Source organism: Halichoerus grypus, chromosome 2 (genome assembly GCF_964656455.1).
Source record: "Halichoerus grypus chromosome 2, mHalGry1.hap1.1, whole genome shotgun sequence".
Lineage (NCBI taxonomy): Eukaryota > Metazoa > Chordata > Mammalia > Carnivora > Phocidae > Halichoerus > Halichoerus grypus.
Genome location: NC_135713.1, coordinates 44,564,624 through 44,583,079, shown reverse-complemented (window position 1 = coordinate 44,583,079; position 18,456 = coordinate 44,564,624). Strand labels below are relative to the sequence as shown.

The following is an 18,456-nucleotide window of genomic DNA, read 5'->3' as shown; positions in this document are numbered from 1 at the left end:
CGCTCAGAGCAGGCTATCAGGAAAATCTCATCTCCAGGGATGTGAAGGCAGTATGAGTGCAGGGAAGATTGGAAGCATACTTGGGGTATTTGTTCTTGGATCTCTCCTATCATCTGCAGCTCTCACAGCCCTTCACACATCTTAATTAAACTGTCGATGGAGGATTAAGTGACTCTGGGTTGGGGCTGCCAAGAAGCTCTGGGCTGCCATGGGGACTAGAAGCTAGACTTTTTTCAGAGACTGGGATAGAAGAATCCTTGTCTCACCATCCCTTCCTTCTGCCTTATGGGGGTGGTGGATGATCTTGTCTCCCTACCCACCAAAGTCCTAGTGGGAAAATTCTCAGAGTCAAAGTCACGGAGAGGGAGGGGCTCATGGGGGCACATCTTGTCAGTGCTCTCTTTCTACAGGTGAAGAAACTGAGTCCCACAGTGTGGCAGTGAACTCTCCAATGTCATGTAGCTTCTTAGTGGCAGAGCCAGGAGTAGAACCCAGGTCTCCTGATTGTACACCCTTGCCTTTTCACCGCAACCAGCTGCCTCCCTTGTTCTAGGCTTTAGATCTTACTAGCTGGGAGATCTTGGGCAAGTAACATAACATTCTGAGCCTCAGTCTTCCTTTCCTGACATTGGTGATGATAGCAACCACTGCACAGTGTTGCCATGGAGATTATATGACAACAAAGGTAAAATGCATGACCCAGTGTCAGGCACATAGTAGGTGTTCCATAAGTGGTGCAATTACTACTAATAATTATGCCCTTTCTTTGGGTTTTACTTTAGGATAAGAATGCCCAATATATGGCTGGCTTGAGACCAGTTTTCCTTCCTATATATGTGACAGATATTGATACCAGTCAAGGAATTCTTTTACACTGTGCCCAGATATGCCCTCAGAGTCACCTCTCAACATTGAACTCTAGACCAGAGTTAGCACATGAACTGTAACCTATTGTCACCAGCACAGTAGGCCTGGTGAGTGAACAGAGCTTGTAGAATACACATTGCCTTGTTTCTAGATGCCTAACAGTGTGCTCTGGACAAGAAATAGAAATATGTCAATTAACATAGTTATTAACAGAGAACTTTCAAGTCATAAGTCCTAGCCGTGCCTCTGAGTAGCTAGGGTATGCCCATTTTCTTCTCTGGGCCTTAGTTTCCCCAACTACAAAAGGAAAATGTTAGACTGGATTTGTCCATGGGTCCATCTAATAACCTGAGTAATCTTTAAAAAAAAATTAGTTAATGACACCACCTTATTAGGACAGTGTGGTTCAGCAGTAAGAATGCTTGGGCTGAAATGAGGGAACAGATTTTGTGTTCATCCTCAACACTTGTATTATGGTTCCCTGAATTCCAATTTCTTGTCCACAAAATGGACATATAACCCCTGTTTTGCCATAGGTCACAGATGGAACATAAATGAGACCATGGATGGGAAAGTGCTTTGGGGATGGTGATGTGCTCAGATATTGGGGATGAGAACATGGGTATGTAATGGTTAAGTGAATTGGCTGTTCCCCAACTTCATCAGTAGGCCTGGGGCATAGGACTGGCTATACGGACAAATATCAGACATCTTCACATTTTGGTTGCAGGCTAAAAATGTCAGAGAATTATGATGAGATTATAGGAGGTTTTTCTACTAGCTGGTTGGATAAGCTTAAGCAAGTCATGTTGCTCTCTAAAATGACAGACTCTGACCATGTGACCTCCAAGTTACCTTCTTGCTCCAATATATTGAAAGTGGATGATTTTAGGCTTGGAGACTGGATCAGTGATTGTTAAGACTTTGGTCCCCTTTCTGCTTGTCATATAGAACACCGAGCCCATGATCAGGAAACTGAGCATATCACTCTGTGGGTTCACCCTGGGTCAGAGGTTTGCTCCATGAAGTTGCAGTGAGAACCTGGTAGGTCAGCACAGGATCCCTATCCCTTGCCTGAAGCAAGGTAGAAGCTTGCTGTCTAGTCCCCTCCTGCTACTTATTAGCTGTGTGACCTCAGGCAATTACTTTTACTTCCCTGAGCTTCCTATATGAAACGGGGACAACAAATTTCTAACTCCTCTCTAATGAGAGGATTAAATGAGATAATTCATGCAGGGTGTGCTAGCACAGGGCTTGATTCATAGTAAGTGCTAGGTAAGCGGTAGCAATTGTTTATCATTTTTTTATTTCATCAAAACATGGTAACTCCATGTGCTATTTGTTCAACTTTTAGGATGAACATGTCTAAAGTCCAGGGAACTCCAGGTTTTTCTGCTTTGGGGCATTTGTTCAAGTTGTCCCCTTTGCCTGGAATGTAATGAGCCAACCAGGTCTGCCCGTTTCATGATGCCTAGAAATGTTTTCAATGTTTGTGGCTACAGATCCCGACTCTTCCACCAAAGTGGCTCCCAAATGCCTATACCCCAAAGCCCTAACAGGAAATAGAGCCTTGTGTCTTAGATGCCTCATCTCTTTTAATCTTATAATGACCCTTGAGGTAGGTATTATTCTCCAAACTCTGTTGATGAGGAAATAATGTCAATGAGGCTAAGGGCCAGAGAACAAGGATGGAGCCAGGTTCTGGTCCTAGGTCTGGCTGACCCTAGGCTCCTAAGCTCTCTGCTCCTCTGCCTTCACTTGTTGTCTCCGGTCACATGATGTCTCCACCACCTCCACTCTCACTTCACATTTTCTCTCTCCTGGCACTGTTAAATAGACCACCTGTTCCAGTAATTGTTTCCCATATACCATCTTCTTATTCATCAAGTCTCTAAGGAGGGGACATAGAGGGCAAAGATCTGGACTTTGTCCCTAAGCTGATCCTAATCAATTACTAATTAGATTGCAAGTATGTGTGGGAGCAGGGAAGGAACTGCATGTCATATCCTTTGCAGCCCTCAGAGAACTTGGCACAGTCTGGAATATGTAAGGAATCTGGTTCAATGCAAGAGCTTTGAAGTTATCACAAATATAGAAATGTAGATTTCTCTGGGATTTGTAGAAAGCTGAGAAATGCTCTGGGTTTGGTTTCCCTGACTTGTACTGAGTTAAGCAGTTGCCCTGGTTGCCTATAATCACATGCTCCTTAGTGAGGATATTTTAATGACAGTAGTGGTTCCCTTTTGTGAAGGTGCCTTAGGACAAGGGATGTTCCTACCCTGAAGAACTCCTTAGTGGACCCTGCTTCCAGGGTCCCGTAAGCGATTTCCGTCTGCTTCGCTAGGTCCTCAGCACTCTCGATGGGAGACACCATCCTCTCCACGGTCAGGAAGGCAGCTAGGTTGGCTGTGTATGAGGAGATGATGATCAAGGTGAAGAACCACCAGACACCACCAACGATGCGGCCAGACAGGGACCTGCAGGCCAAAGGGAAGAGGTGTCAGAAGCATAGACATCAACTGCAGAAGGCTATGGGGTAGGGCCAAGGGCCAGCCTAAGCCCTGTGAGCAGAGCTGTCAAACCCTATTGCACCCTTCTCCTCTGTCAGCTAGATGCAAGAATTCATGTCAGAGAGATTCTCGTTGGCATTTTGTTCCTTATCACAGATAAAGACCTATGTGGTTGCTATTCTTCAGGGGTGATAAAACCCCACAGGCGTATATTCACACCACTTTCACACATACATATACATCAATACACATACCAACAAAGACAGATATGTCAACACTTGTCCACAAAATCATACACATGTACAAACATCCTTTTAAATGCAGTTACATACACACCAAATGTTTGTGCACACATATATGAATACAAATGCATTTACACACGTGATGCACACATTTGATCATGTTCAGAAATGTTTCCAGACTGCCTTCTCATTATTGTTCTTTTGGTCATCAAAGGTCACCAAAATGATGGACTAGAAGGAAGGGAAGGGAGCATGGTTTGGAGACAGAATGAGAACACTTGTACTCTAGCCACTTCAGGGGAATGTCACTATTGAGGGTAGGCACAGTGCTCCCCTCTACCACAGAGAAAGAGTTTGGCTGAAATGAAAGACAAAGAATATTTTGTACTGGATCAAAATGGCAACTATGATAATGATAAATGAGGTGAGAAATCGATCCTTGATCTTCTTAGAGTCCTATTCTCCTCTTATGCCCAACAATGAAGAGAAATAGGATTAGTCGAGAGTTCTACTGTGATCTTTCACAATTGGCTAAGAGATTTCCAATTCTAGAACATTTTCCCAAAGATATTTCAAAATGATGTCGATGTCTTATGGGGTAATTTGATGTGGTCGACAGACACGGCGTCAATTATACCAAATCATATAGTGATAAAGTTATTTGCATTCTGTTTCTCTTTCCATCCAGCTCAATTTGTTAAGGAAGTGTCATCCTGGAGCTACTGTAACTTTATATCCTTTCTAACATGTGCCTTGACAGCCTCAAGCTCAGAGCCTTCAGTAGGTGACAGTGCTTAACTAAAACCTTATGCTTAACAACCAAACAAGTCACCAATCCAACCCGTAAGTTTTACAGATAAAGAAACTTGAGTCTCAAATCACACTGACCCAGGAGCAGAACCCAGGCCTGCTAGCTTGCTTGCTTATTCCACACTGCTCTCAACCTTCTGGTTGACCTTCTCTGTGTTATTCCCATGTTCCTGTGTGTTCAGTTTGTTTCCATTTCTTGGAGGCTCCTTTTCATTCTACGCAGACAGTGCTCACTTCAAAACATTCAACAAATATTTGTTATTGCTTGTTATATGGAAAATAATGTTCTTAGATGCTTCACATTAAAAGGGAAATAAAAGGAAATTTGTTTAAAGGAATGAGACCATGAGAGTGGAGCAAAGCTATGTTATGTGAAGAATAGCTGCAGGAGGAGGGGACCAGAAGAAAAGACTCAGAGAGAAGTGTTCACTGAAGGACTGACATGAGGCTGGTACCACGAAACCTGATTTAGGAGTATTTGGCAGAAGTTTCAGGAAAACAAACACTAAATACAAAGAAGTGGGTATTTGATGGGTAGGGTGGTGCAACAATGAGTTGGCTATCCTGAGGGTGAGAGTGAGTTTCCCCATTTCTGAAGATGTTCAAGTGGTAGACCATTTACAGAGATGCTGTATCTTGTGCCCACTCTTAGTCTCCCCCAGGTACAAAGTGCTAGGGACGTAAGTCTACTTAGAGGAAAGGTCAAACATCACAAGGGGTCAGCCTTCTCCATACTCCTCCCATCTCTCCCATCTCTGAGTTTCTGTGATTTGAAATCATAAGTAGGTAGACCAGGCTGCATGGCTTCCATTGGGCAGTCAAGCAAAATGAGACCCATAAAGGCAAAACTATTCTCCCCATGCCCCAAGACTAGTATACATCTGTACTCAAAATCACACCAGTCTTCTGATAACTAATCCAGTGCTCTTTTGCCTTAGGAGGTGGTAAATAGCAGTGTTCCAGGGCTGTGTTGAAGATGCTGCTCTTTTCCCAAGTCTGAGTGACCACAGTAGCATCTAAACTAGACTTCCCTCCATGCAGCAGCCCCTTGTCCTCCCATTCCTTTGCCTAATCAGCCTAAGTGATCTTTATAAAAATATTAATTGCATCATGTTGCTTCTTTGTGTAAAATCCATGAAAGCCCTTCTCTTACACTTGGAATAAAATTCAAACTCATTGGTGACCCTCAAGGCCCTGTGTGGTCTGGTCTCTGCCTTGCTCTCCAGTGTCTCCACAACATGCTCTCTGTACTCTGGTTACATTGGGCTTTGTTTGGTTCTTCCTACTCAAAAGACTCACACCCTTATCACATGCCACTCTTCCCCCTGATCATTGCATCAACGCTATTCATCCTTCAGACCTCACCTTACCCAGTACATTTTCAGCATTCAGACTTAAGAATCTCAGAGTCCCATACAGCTCACATTGCAGTTGAAATCTGATCCCTGTGTGATTGTTGATAGTCTGTTGTTCCCCTGGATCATAAGCTCCACAAGAGTACAGAACCTTATAGCACCTAGCACAGGGTGGGCCTCAATAACAATGAATGCATGAATGTCACCTCTCTCATAACCTGTCAGTTCTATTCACATTGGATTCTAGAGATTGGGCATATTTTTCAGGGCCAGGAGAATCCAAACTTGCTTATAGCCCAGGATGCCTGGAGTCATAGCCTCAAACCAAGTGTTCAGGATGGCTACCTCCTTTTCCAACATGACTGAACTGAGAGACCTAGCTAAGGTATCCCAAGTTGGGGGTCATCTAGTGAAACTCAAAGCCCTCCCAAGAAAGTTCCAAGCCAATGGCTCCTTCTTCCCTGTTCTCCTTTCATTAATATTTATCTGCTAGGTGTTGAGAGCAGCTTATCCTGCACACTATTCCCCACATCCCCACCTACTTAATAAAGATAGCAAAGAAGGAGTCTATTGTTTAATAGCCAGCAAGTGTCATCCATGGAATAACTAGAGGGTCACGGGAGGCTGTTCAAAATGTGACCTGATTCCAATGCTTCATTTGCATTTGATCCACATGATAGGAACTTGAGTGTAAGGCTACGCCCTTCTTCATTTCAGACCTGGTACAGGCAAAGCTGGGCCTCTATCCACGAACTCTGTATTTTCCCAGTTCCATACCAAAAGTAGGGAACTGGAATTAATAAAGGCCATGACTGGGAATGAGTGTCTTTGCTCTTTCACTAACCAGCCCCACCCATAACCTTGGCAAGTTGCCTGCCCAGCTGGGCCTCAGTCTTCTTCTCTGTGTAATGGGTGAGATTAACCATATGTCATGGTGAGAAACCAAAACTTTCAGTACTAGACTTAGTCGATTCTTTTCCTAACTGATAAAAGCTATTGGAATTAAAATGGTAGAGGCAAAATCACTTTAAAAAGTGCTGTTGAAACATGAGGCATATATTTTTGTGAGGATTATTCTGGTTGGGAGCTACAGGATAAATTCCTTAGTAGGGAAGGAATAGCTGTGATCTGGCCCTTGGAGGTATGCCTAGTCACCTGAATTTTATTAGTCTTGTAACTTGGCACAACTCTTCCCCAAAGTACCTAAGCGATTGAGGAATCTCTATATTCCCCTAGAATTGGTCACAAATTCTATGGCTTGTTGGACTCTTTATCTTACTTGATCTTATATTTACAGTCCTGTAAAATGGATGGGAGAGGGATGACTATCCCCATCTCACAGATGAAAGATCTACAGTTGTGAGACATAAGGTGATTTATCCAGGGTCATGGGGTGAGGCATTGGCAAATCTGGGAGTAGGAACCAGGACTTCATTTTTCTCATCCAGCACTCTACCCACTGTAGACCATTACTTCCCTTGCCAGATTCTGATTGATTTCTAGATGGGCATGGACTTCCTCCACCCATATCTCCCTGGTGTTGGATCACAACCAACACTCATTTCTTGTAAAGCTCAGTGGAACATGTGGGAGCTACAGAAAGCAGTCTGACCACCAGCATCTCCATAGAATTGGAAACCTCCTTTGTATTTGTTTTCTCTCACTGCACAACAAATCACCACAAACTTAGTGGCTTCTAACAGCACTCATTCATTGTCTCATAGTTCTGTAGATCAGAAGTCTGGATCAGGGTGTCTAGAGTCTCTGCTGAGGCTCTCAACCGGGTTGAAATCAGGTGTTGGCTGGGGCTCTGGTTCTCATATGGAGCTCGGGTTGTTCAAGCTTACTGGTTGTTTGCAGTATTTACCTCCCTGTGATCATTGTTTCCTTGCTGGCTGTCAGCCAGGGGCTGCTTTCAGCTTCTAGAGGTTGCCTGCACTCTGCATCACGTGTGTCCTTCATCTTCAAGCCAGTAATAGTGTGGCAATTCCTCTTTCTTTGAAGCTCTCTGACTTCCACTAGCTGGAGAAAACTCTGTTTCCTTTTTTTTATATATATTTTTATTTTTTTGTTAAGTTTTCTTATTATTATGTTCAATTAGCCAACACATAGTACATCATTAGTTTCAGATGTAGTGTTCAACAATTCATCAGTTAAGGGCGCCTGGGTGGCTCGGATGGTTAAGCGTCTGCCTTCGGCTCAGGTCATGATCCCAGGGTCCTGGGATCGAGTCCTGCATCGGGCTCCCTGCTCAGCGGGGAGCCTGCTTCTCCCTCTGCCTCTGCCTCTCTCTCTCTCTCTCTCTGACTCTCATGAATAAATAAATAAAACATTTAAAACAAACAAACAAACAAAAAAAACCAATTCATCAGTTGCGTATAACACCCAGTGCTCATTGCATGATGTGCCCTCCTTTGTTTCTAAAGGGCTCATCTGTTTGGGTCAGGCCCACCTGGAAAAATCTCTGTACCTTATAATCAACTGATTTGGGACTTCAAATTACATCTGTAAAATCTCTTCACAGCAGCACCTAGGTTAGTGTTTGAGTGACCAATGGATAGGAATTTTTAGAAATGTGTACCATACTATTATTCATTCATTTTATAAGCATTGTTGTATGGCAGGCACTGTTGGGCATTACAGAGATAAAAGTGAATACACCACAGTCTCTGCCTTCCATGGGGAAGATGGGAGGGCAATGTAGCCTAGTGATTAAAACACAAGCTTTGGGGTCCGATACCCTGATTCTCTGCAAAGTGTTTCATATGGTGTTTGGAGCATAGTAGGCCCTCAGTACAGCCATCATCACCATCTTATGTTAATGTCATAAATGGTAATTATAGTACTATCTCAATTATGGGACAAGTAAGAAAGTAGCACTAAGAGGACACAGAAAGGCTTGATAATTACTTTGCTGGCAGGGGTCAGGGAGAGTTACCAGAGAAGGAGAAAATTGTGCTAGGTTTTGGAGTATAAGTAGGAGACTGCCAAGCAGAATAGGTGTCGGGGTAGGAAAGGCTCAGTAGATAGAGGTAAATGGAGGAGGTAGTGGGGTATTATCTCTTCTATAAACTTCCCAATTATTGCCAGCAAGGCACTAAGCAACCCCTTCTGTTTTCCCATCACACTACAATCACTCTCCTATTACTGTTCTAACCACACTGCTGTAATGATTTTTTTAAGATGTTGCGATGATTATTACTTATGGTATTATTGATGAACAGAGATGATGCTGGATTGAACTCGATAGAACAGAGCACACAGAAATTGGGAGGGGAAGGCTGGCTGAAGAGATGAAGAGATCAAAGTGACAGGGTTTGGTGATCCATGGGAGCAGGGGTTATGGGAGAGGACAATGCTCAAATGACAGTTCATGCCTACTGGGTGAATGGATTCTGACATGCTCTTGATGTTGGCCATAAGCTGTCTCTTCTTTCAAATGATATATTTTTTTCCTTTTGTTAATAAGACACTAAATACATTATTAAAGATGATGCTAATAGAGGATAACTAGGCTCTGATTGGATCATTTTCTGGTTCTGACAGATATTTCCTGTCCTGATCATGGATTAGGATTTGTTGCAGGCCTTTAATTGTTTCTTTCTAATCTCTCAGCTTGGATTTGTTGCTCTAGACGAGGGATAGGCAAACTTTTTGTGTACAAGTCCAGGTTGTAAATATTTTAGGCTTTGAGGGCCTTATGTACTACCATCTCTGTTGTTGTGGTGTGAAAGGACAGACAACATGTAAACACACACACATGGCCGTATTCTAATAAAATTCTTTAATTATAAAAGCTCATGGCAGGCTGGATTTGGCCTTGGGCCACGTTTTGCTGCCTCCTTCCCTCAATCCTACTGTGAATGTCAGAGACTTTTGATTTAAGTTAATGTGCTACAGTAGTCAAGAAATATCTTGACATCTATGTAGTTATTAGCACCTCCACATAAACACCTAGGTGAAATATTAGAATGATTCATTTGACAATCACTTTTGTGCTATCCTCAGGGAGAAAGTAGAGGGCACTGGTCAAGAGAATGGACCCAGGGCTCAGACACAGCAGGATGGAGTCCTGCCTTGTTACTTACTGGTTGTGTGACTTTGGGTAAGTCACCAAATCTCTTTGTGCTTGTTTCTTTACAAAATTAAGTAATAGTACTCAAGGCATTTTCAAGAATTAAAAAGGAAAATACAAATGGGACATGTAGCACAGTGCCTGGCACAGGGTAAGCATTTCAGGATGGAGGTAATGCAGATGTTGTGAGGAACAATGGCCTGCCTGGAGGTGAGGGAGCAGACACCATGGCCAGGGACATTCAGGAAAGCAGATCCTTGGGATGTGGGGAGTGGAAAGTTATTAAAAAGCAATCAACTTTTGATCCCATCAACCTACTCTCTAGGACCTCTCTGACAAGAAGTTGGATATGGACATTCTTCTTTATTTCAAAAGCATTTCCTGTCATCCCCAAGAGGAAGGGGACTGTAGGGACACCTCCTGTGTGCCTTCATTCAGCTGAGCTCAAGAGGTCACTGAGCTCAACCTATTTCCCTTTGTCATCTGCTTCAAATGGCTATTTTTAAAAAGTAATGAAAACATGGGTGTGAAGGCAGAAATTCAGATGGCCTGCCTCTAAACTACTGGGAGAAACAAAAGTCCATCTTGGCTAATTACTGAGCTGAGCTATGTTCAGAGAGAGGCTCGCTTGGGATGACGCATCAAGGTTCCCAGACCAGGGTAAACAGCTCTGGCCACATGCAACAATTTTACTGACGAGGCCACTTCATCTAAGACACTGCATCTGGGTGGCCAATCATCCATTTGTCACCAGCTGCAAATCACTCAGCACTTCCCTGGCACAGCAGCAGTGACTCATTTTAATCGCCCCAGCTGCTGGTCACTGTGTTCCAGCACTGTGGCCGGGGGACGGCCCTGGACTCCTGTGGTGAGTCCCAGGGGTGGGAAGCTGGGGGTTAGACAACAAGCTCTAAGGAGAGCCCCAGTCGTCTGTGAGCTAGTATACTGTTTGCAGCACTTGCAGAGCTAGGTTTCAAAGAAGAGTGTGGTCTTCTGCTCCTATTGTTTTCCATTTAGGTAGGCTGTAGGAGTGTGGCATGGGCACAGTTTGCAAAAGGATGGATGTAGATGAGTTCAGTCATTCCTAAAAATGCACTAATCATTTGGTACCCTCTCTAAGCATCAGCTTCCACACATGAAAATGGAGATGATTTCCATCTCATGGATGGTAAGAATTCCAGGAGTAAGTCATGTCTTACACTTAGTACAGACACAGCAGGGCTCAAGACGTCACCTGTAATAATGGTGATGTTGATGATTTCTTCTAGAAACACTCCTCTTAGCTTCTAGGGCCCTCCACTCCTCAGTCTCCTTCTACCTTGAGGGTTGCCCTTCCTTCCTTCCTTCCTTTCTTTTTTTTTTTTTTCTGAGAGAGAGAGAAAGAGAACATATGTGCACACATGCATGTGCACACAAGGTGGGGGAGGGGCAGAGAGAGAAGGAGAAAGAATCTTAAGCAGGCTCCATGTTCAGCACAGAGCCCAATGTGGGGCTCAATCTCATGACCCTGAAAATATGATCTGAGCCAAAATGAAGAGTTGGACTCTTAACTGGCTGAACCACTCAGGAGCCCCAAGGTTGTTCCTACATAGTCTTTTTTGCTGGTTCTTCCTTTCTGCCCAATCTCAAGTTCTTTCTTTGCCCAAAGCTCAGGCCTCAGCCCTCTTCCCAACCCTGCCTACCATCTTGCCCCAGCTGACCTCCTCCAGTCCAAGTCCTTTATTTGTAGATACTGACAACTCCCAAATTTAAATTTCCAGACCCTCTCCTGACCTCTAACATGTTTATCTAACTGTCTCTTTGACACGTTAAGCCTGAAATATCTAAAACAAAATTTTAATGAACTCCTACCAAGAGGCCCCAAATAAATACAACATCACTAACTCTTCTCCCTCTTCTTCATCTCAGGAAATGGCATCACTGTCCATCCCACTCTTCAAACCAAATACCAGGGAGACATTTCTGCCTTGTCTCTTTCTCTCACCCCCACATCTAGTCCATCCCATCCAGTCATCCCTTTAGCCACAGATCCCATTCTAGACACTAAATATCACTGTCACATTTCTTTGCTTCTTTTCTCATCCTTGTACAATCCATGTCCACACAGTAGCCAGAGAATCTTTTAAAACTATAAATAGGATCATGCTGTTCCCCACCCCACTTAAAATTTGGCACACTTAGACAGTAAAATCCAAATGCCTTCCTGGGGTCAACCTGATCTGGCTCACCTCTAACCTCATCTTGTACCATTTTTCCTATTATTGCCATGCCCCAGCCTCACTGGCCTTCTTGCTGTTCCTACCATACACCAAATTCCTTCCCACCTCAGGATCTTTGCAATTGCTGTTCCCTCTGCCTGGAACTCACTTCCCTGAAATTGTCCCAAACGTGCCTCCATCCACCCATTAGGTTTATGTTCATACCTCACCTCCTCACATCTACTCCTCTAGGGATTTTCTCTGCCACCCATCTCTCTCTCACCTTACTTCATTTCTTCATAGCGCTTATCACAGTCCAAGATGATTTTTATATATATTTATCAATTGATTTATTATTCATTTATTATCTGTCTCCACTAAAATATAGGTTTAGTGATGCCAGGGGTCTTATCTGTGTCATTCACTGCTACACCCCCGGTGCCCAGCATAGTGCCTGGCATAAAGCAGGTACTCAGTGAACATATACTGAATAAATGAATAATTACCCAGTGTTTATTGAGGACTAGACATTTACCAAGCCTGATGAAAAATAACTAAGAAGTTTCTTCTCAAGGGAATCAGTAGAATGAATATGACTGACACAGAAGGAGCTGTGAAACCTAGGCTGGGGTGAACAGCACAGGGAACCACTAATCAAGTTCTAAGGGAAAGCAGAGGTGGGAAGAGCCATATACAACTGGGAAAAATCTGGAAAGGCAGCATGGAAGAGGGGCCATTGGTAGGGCTGTGCAGGGCAGGCAGGCTTTGAACATTCTCAAATAGAGAGGCATTTCTTGGGGGCAGGAACAGCCTGTGCTGTGGTGTGGAGATGGGACAAGAAAGTGAACAAGCAAGAATTTCACTTTGCCCCAAATGTAGTAACCACCCAACAGCCATTGTTCTCTGGGTATGGCTTTTGAACTGGATACTGCAGAAGACACTTGGCATCCATTTTATAAATCCCCATCGCCCTCTCCAGCCCAGGTAGGCATATCTCCTTTTGACAGTTGAGGAAAGTGAGGTTCAGAGAGATGAAATAATTTACTTAAGGTCACAAAACAGGTGATGGAGCTTGAATGTGAACGCAGATCCATCGAATTCCAGTGGTGTGATTTAATTGTGCTGAAAGTGGGTCCAGCTTGGACCAGGGCCATCACTCTCGTCTTTCAAGGTTTACCTTCTCTGGTCCCAAGCACCACTTGCCCACAGTTCCTAGACACAAAAGAATATTTGGCACCATACTGGTGTTAAAAATGGGACTTCCTCCACATATATTTTTGGGCTTAAGTTCTTAGAAGAAGCCACTCTCTTTTTATAGCTAGCTGCCTGCTGGCTAGCCCATAATACCAAAACATATGGTTTCCCTATATCCAAAGTCCTCCCTAGTGCTCCTACTATATGCTGAACCACCAGCTGGTTTCAGAAGTGAGATGGGTTCCAAAGGCCTGGGTACCTGCCTCAGGGTACCAGGTGTGGGCCTGGGTTGACATCTGTGGCCCAACATATCCAGAATTTGAAGTCCTTAGGGTTGGAATGTTGTGGGCTTTTTAAAAACAGATCCTGACCCACCAGCAAATGGGAGATAAAATAACAATTCTTACTTCTGCTCTAATTAATGTTTGGTTAGCTCCACCACAAGGCGTGTATGGAAAGGAGCTATTTTACTTAGAATAACCAGTCGAAAATCTTCCATTGCCAGGTATTTTTTCACCTTACCCAGTTCCCTGCATGCTCAGACCCCACCTCCCACATATCCCCAACCAACCTGGCAGGGCAGCCCCAGAAGGCAGGGAGAAGCTGCTCTTCCTCTTCTTATCCCAAGCCCCCCATAATTTCACCAAAGGGACAACACAACTCTTTCTGGGACAGTGAAGAGAATTATTAAGTAAGAGTTCAGAAATGGTATAGATCTCCTACTCCTGTCCCTGCCATTTATTGACTATATCGTTTGGACAAGTTATTTTATAGCTCTGAGCCTCAGTTTCATCTCTTTATGAAATGGGGACAGGAACAGGGACAACCTAAAAGTTTTGTGAGGATGAGCTGTAATGGGCCTAGTGGGGTACCTGGATCAGAGTAGACACCTGGTAGAAACAGCTAATACTATTTAGAAATGAGGGATGACATGGAAAGAACTTTCAGTATGCTGTTAAGTGGAAAAAAACAGGTTACAAAACAGACTATATGGCCCCATTTAAAAAAAATTTAGTGTTCTTTTTTTAAAATTGAAGTATAGTTGACACACACAGTTACATTAGTTTCAAGTGTATGACATAGTGATTCAACTTCTCTGTATGTGATGCTGTCTCACCACAAGTGTAGCTACCATCTGTCACCCTACAACGTTATTACAACATCACTGACTCCATTCCCTATGCTGTACCTCTCAGCCCTGTGACTTATTCATTCTGTGACTACTGGAAGCCTGTATCTCCCACTGCCTTTCACCCATTTCCCCCATGCCCTTACACCCTCTTCTCTAGCAGCCATCAGTTCATTCTATTTATGGGTCTGTTTTTGCTGTTTGTTTGTTCATTTGTTTTGTGTTTTAGATTCCACATATAAGTGAAATCATATGGTATTTGTCTTTCTCTGACTTAACTTAGCATAATACCCTCTAGGTTTATCCATGTCACAAATGGCAATCTCATTCTTTTTTATGATTAAGTAATATTTCATTGTGTGTGTGTGTGTGTGTGTGTGTGTGTGTATACCACATCTTTTTTTTTTTTTTAAGAGAGAGAGTAAAGCAGTGGGGGGAGGGGCAGAGGGAGACGGAGACAGAGAATCTTAAGAAAGCTCCATGCCCAGCTCCGAGCTTGATGTGGGGCTTGATTTCACGACCCTGAGATCATGACCTGAGCAGAAATCAAGAGTCAGACACTCAACCTACTAAGCCACCCAGGTGCCCCTATACCACATCTTCTTTATCCATTTATTTATCAGTGGGCACTTAGGTTGCTTCCATATCTTGGCTATTGTAAATAATTCTGTGAGAAACATAGGGGTGCACACATCCTTTTGAATTAGTGTTTTCATTTTCTTTGGACAAATACCCAGTAGTAGAATTATTGGATCATGTGGTAACTCTATTTTTAATTTTTTAAAAAACCACCATACTGTTTTCCACAGTGGCTGAACCAATTTGCATTCTCACCAATAGTACGTGACCATTCCTTTTTCTCTACATTCTCACCAACACTTATTATTTCATGTTTTTTGATTCCAACCATTCTGACACATAGAAGGTGATATCTTGCTGTGGTTCTGATTTGTGTTTCCCTGATGATTAGTGACATTGAGCATCTTTTCATGTGTCTGTTGGTATACCGTCCCATTTGAAAACAACTTTGACAGAGATTAAGTATCTGGAAGTATGTAAACTAAGATATTACAAGAGTTATCCAGGTGGCTGGATTGCAGGCTCTCTTTCTTTTCCACTTTCTTCTATTCTCTCATTTTCTAAATGAATACCTGCAATGTTTATAATATGAAGAAAACCAGGGACACTGGTTAAAATTATGGGCTGTTAGATCATCCTACCTGGGTTTAAATCCCAACCTCTTTTCTCACTGGCTGTGTGACCTTGGAGAAGTGACTTAGCCTCTCTGAGTTTTGGCACACTCAACTGCAAAATGGAGATATTAGCATGTCAGCCACTTAGTATTGTTGTTGTTCTTTCATCACAAACCCTCAACGCTATGGTCAAATAATCTTCGACAAAGCAGGGAAAAACATGCAATGGAAAAAAGACAGTCTCTTCAATAAATGGTGCTGGGAAAATTGGACAGCTATATACAGAAGAATGAAAGTCGACCATTCTCTAACACCATACACAAAGATAAACTCAAAATGGATGAAAGACCTCAATGTGAGACAGGAATCCATCAAAATCCTAGAGAAGAACATAGGCAGTAACCTCTTTGACATCGCCCACAGCAACTTCTTTCAAGATACATCTCCAAAGGCTACTGAAACAAAAGCAAAAATGAACTTTTGGGACTTCACCAAGATAAAAAGCTTCTGCACAGCAAAGGAAACAGTCAACAAAACAAAGAGGCAACCCACAGAATGGGAGAAGATATTTGCAAATGACACTACAGATAAAGGACTGGTATCCAAGATCTATAAAGAACTTCTCAAGCTCAACACCCAAAAAACAAATAATCAAGTCCAAAAATGGGCAGAAGACATGAACAGACACTTCTCCAAAGAAGACATACAAATGGCTAACAGACACATGAAAAAATGTTCATCGTCATTAGCCATCAGGGAAATTCAAATCAAAACCACATTGAGATACCACCTTACACCAGTTAGAATGGCAAAAACTGACAAGGCAAGAAACCACAAATGTTGGAGAGGTTGTGGAGAAAGGGGACCCCTCTTACACTGTTGGTGGGAATGCAAGTTGGTACAGCCACTTTGGAAAACAGTGTGGAGGTGCCTCAAAAAATTAAAAATAGAGCTACCCTATGACCAGCAATTGCACTCCTGGGTATTTACCCCAAAGACACAGATGTCGTGAAAAGAATGGCCATATGCACCCAATGTTCATAGCAGCAATGTCCGCAATAGCCAAACTGTGGAAAGAGCCAAGATGCCCTTCACCAGACGAATGGATAACGAAGATGTGGTCCATATATACAATGGAATATTACTCAGCCATCAGAAACAATGAATACCCACCATTTGCATCAACATGGATGGGACTGAAGGAGATTATGCTAAGTGAAATAAGTCAAGCAGAGAAAGTCAATTATCATATGGTTTTACTTATTTGTGGAACATAAGGAATAGCATAGAGGACATTAGGAGAAGGACGGGAAAAATGAAGAGGGGGAGATCGGAGGGAGAGATGAACCATGAGAGACTATGGACTCTGAGAAACAAATTGAGGGTTTTGGGCGGGGGATGGGTTAGCCTGGTGTTGGGTATTATGGAAGGCACATACTGAATGGAGCACTGGGTGTTATATGCAAACAATGAATCATGGAACACTACATCAAAAACTCATGAAGTATTGTATGGTGACTAACATAACACAATAAAATTAAACTAAAAAAAAAACTCGGTGGGAGGGAAGGAGTCAGGAAGAGGAAAGAAAGGGATCAGTAGATAGGGAAGTGAGGAAAAATCTCTCTGAGGAGGTAATTTTTAAGCTGAGAGCTGAAGGTTGAGAATGCTTTAGATGTGTAAAGAATCTGGAAGAACAGCATTATAGACAGAGGAAATAGGAATAGCAAAGGCTCTGAGGCAGGAAAAGGTTTCACGTGTTCAAGGTAATTAATTAGCTGTGAGTATGGAGCATGAGGCCAAGAATAGATCAATCAGAGCCTCTGAAGCCAGGGTATGGGCTCTGGGTTTAACAATTAAAAGTCCAGCTCCAAGTGCCACCTCCTCTGAGAAGCCTGCCTGCTGCTTCTTACCCTCACTTCTAATTTTTCTGAACTCTTCTACTATTTCCCCTCAGTACCCCTCCTTGTTCTGCTCTTTTTCACTGTTACCACTACAATAAATTATTAAATCATTTGAGAGATTTTAGATTTCCTCATAATTCCCTAGAACCTAATGCAGTCTCAATATTTGTTGAGTGAACATGGAACTCCATAAGTAGGCAATTTGTAATGTTTTCCTCTGAGCTATCTATACAGAAAATTATTTCTTGAGCTAATTAATAGCAAAAATATGATTACACAAGGAATCATTTATTGTATGAATTAACAGACTGATTTCAAAAACTTCAGAAGCACCCATTTTTGAGAAACTGGTATCTCAGAAAGATCCATAATTCTTACATAGTCCTAAAATGTTTCCTCAGAATCTTTGCTCTGAAAAGTGGTTGTCATAGAACAAATTATTGTATGAAGTTAAAATAATAAAACTGTGTTTCTTTAAAAATATTGTAAAAGGCTGATGTCCTCACAAATTTAGACAGGCTCCCACTCTTGGTGAAGCTCTGTCATAAGGTTGCCTGAATTATTATAGGTATGGAATCCTAACTTTGGGTTTCTCCCCTTTTCCCTCAGGAATTCTCACCAAGAATATCCTCCCTCTAACAGGGACATAAATGGAGATGCTTTCGCTATGGGCTTGCTCTGGGCCATGCATAAATTGGAAGAGGTGCTAAGAAATCTCCAACTTCATCCTCATTCTCAGGAGATAGGAAGTGATCTCCTACCTCAGTTCTCAAAAAGATGTGGCATTCTGCTCATCACCAGAATCTGGGCCCTAGCATCCATCCTTGCCTCTGTTCTCCTCATATGTTCAATAACATGGTATTATTTGTCCCATTATTCATGTGATGTGTAATAGGCAGAATTCTAAGATGGCCCCATGACTTCTATTTCCCCCTCTCTCCCACATTATTCCTATGATTCTATCATATTCCATTGTTTG

At 42.7% G+C, this 18,456-nt stretch overlaps 1 protein-coding gene and 1 long non-coding RNA gene across 13 annotated transcripts in view; one reads left to right on the top strand and one right to left on the bottom strand.

Moving 5' to 3' along the window:
* GRIA1 (glutamate ionotropic receptor AMPA type subunit 1) overlaps nucleotides 1–18,456 on the bottom strand; it is a 299,370-nt gene that overhangs the window by 41,050 nt on the left and 239,864 nt on the right. For all 3 annotated transcript variants that reach the window (XM_078066772.1, XM_078066773.1, XM_078066771.1), the window contains exon 12: nucleotides 3,146–3,344. In XM_078066772.1, coding sequence (XP_077922898.1) covers nucleotides 3,146–3,344 — 199 coding nt within the window. The remainder of the gene's footprint in view (nucleotides 1–3,145; nucleotides 3,345–18,456) is intronic.
* Nucleotides 1–18,456, top strand: part of LOC144381083 (uncharacterized) — a 912,868-nt gene that overhangs the window by 725,472 nt on the left and 168,940 nt on the right. The window lies entirely within an intron of this gene.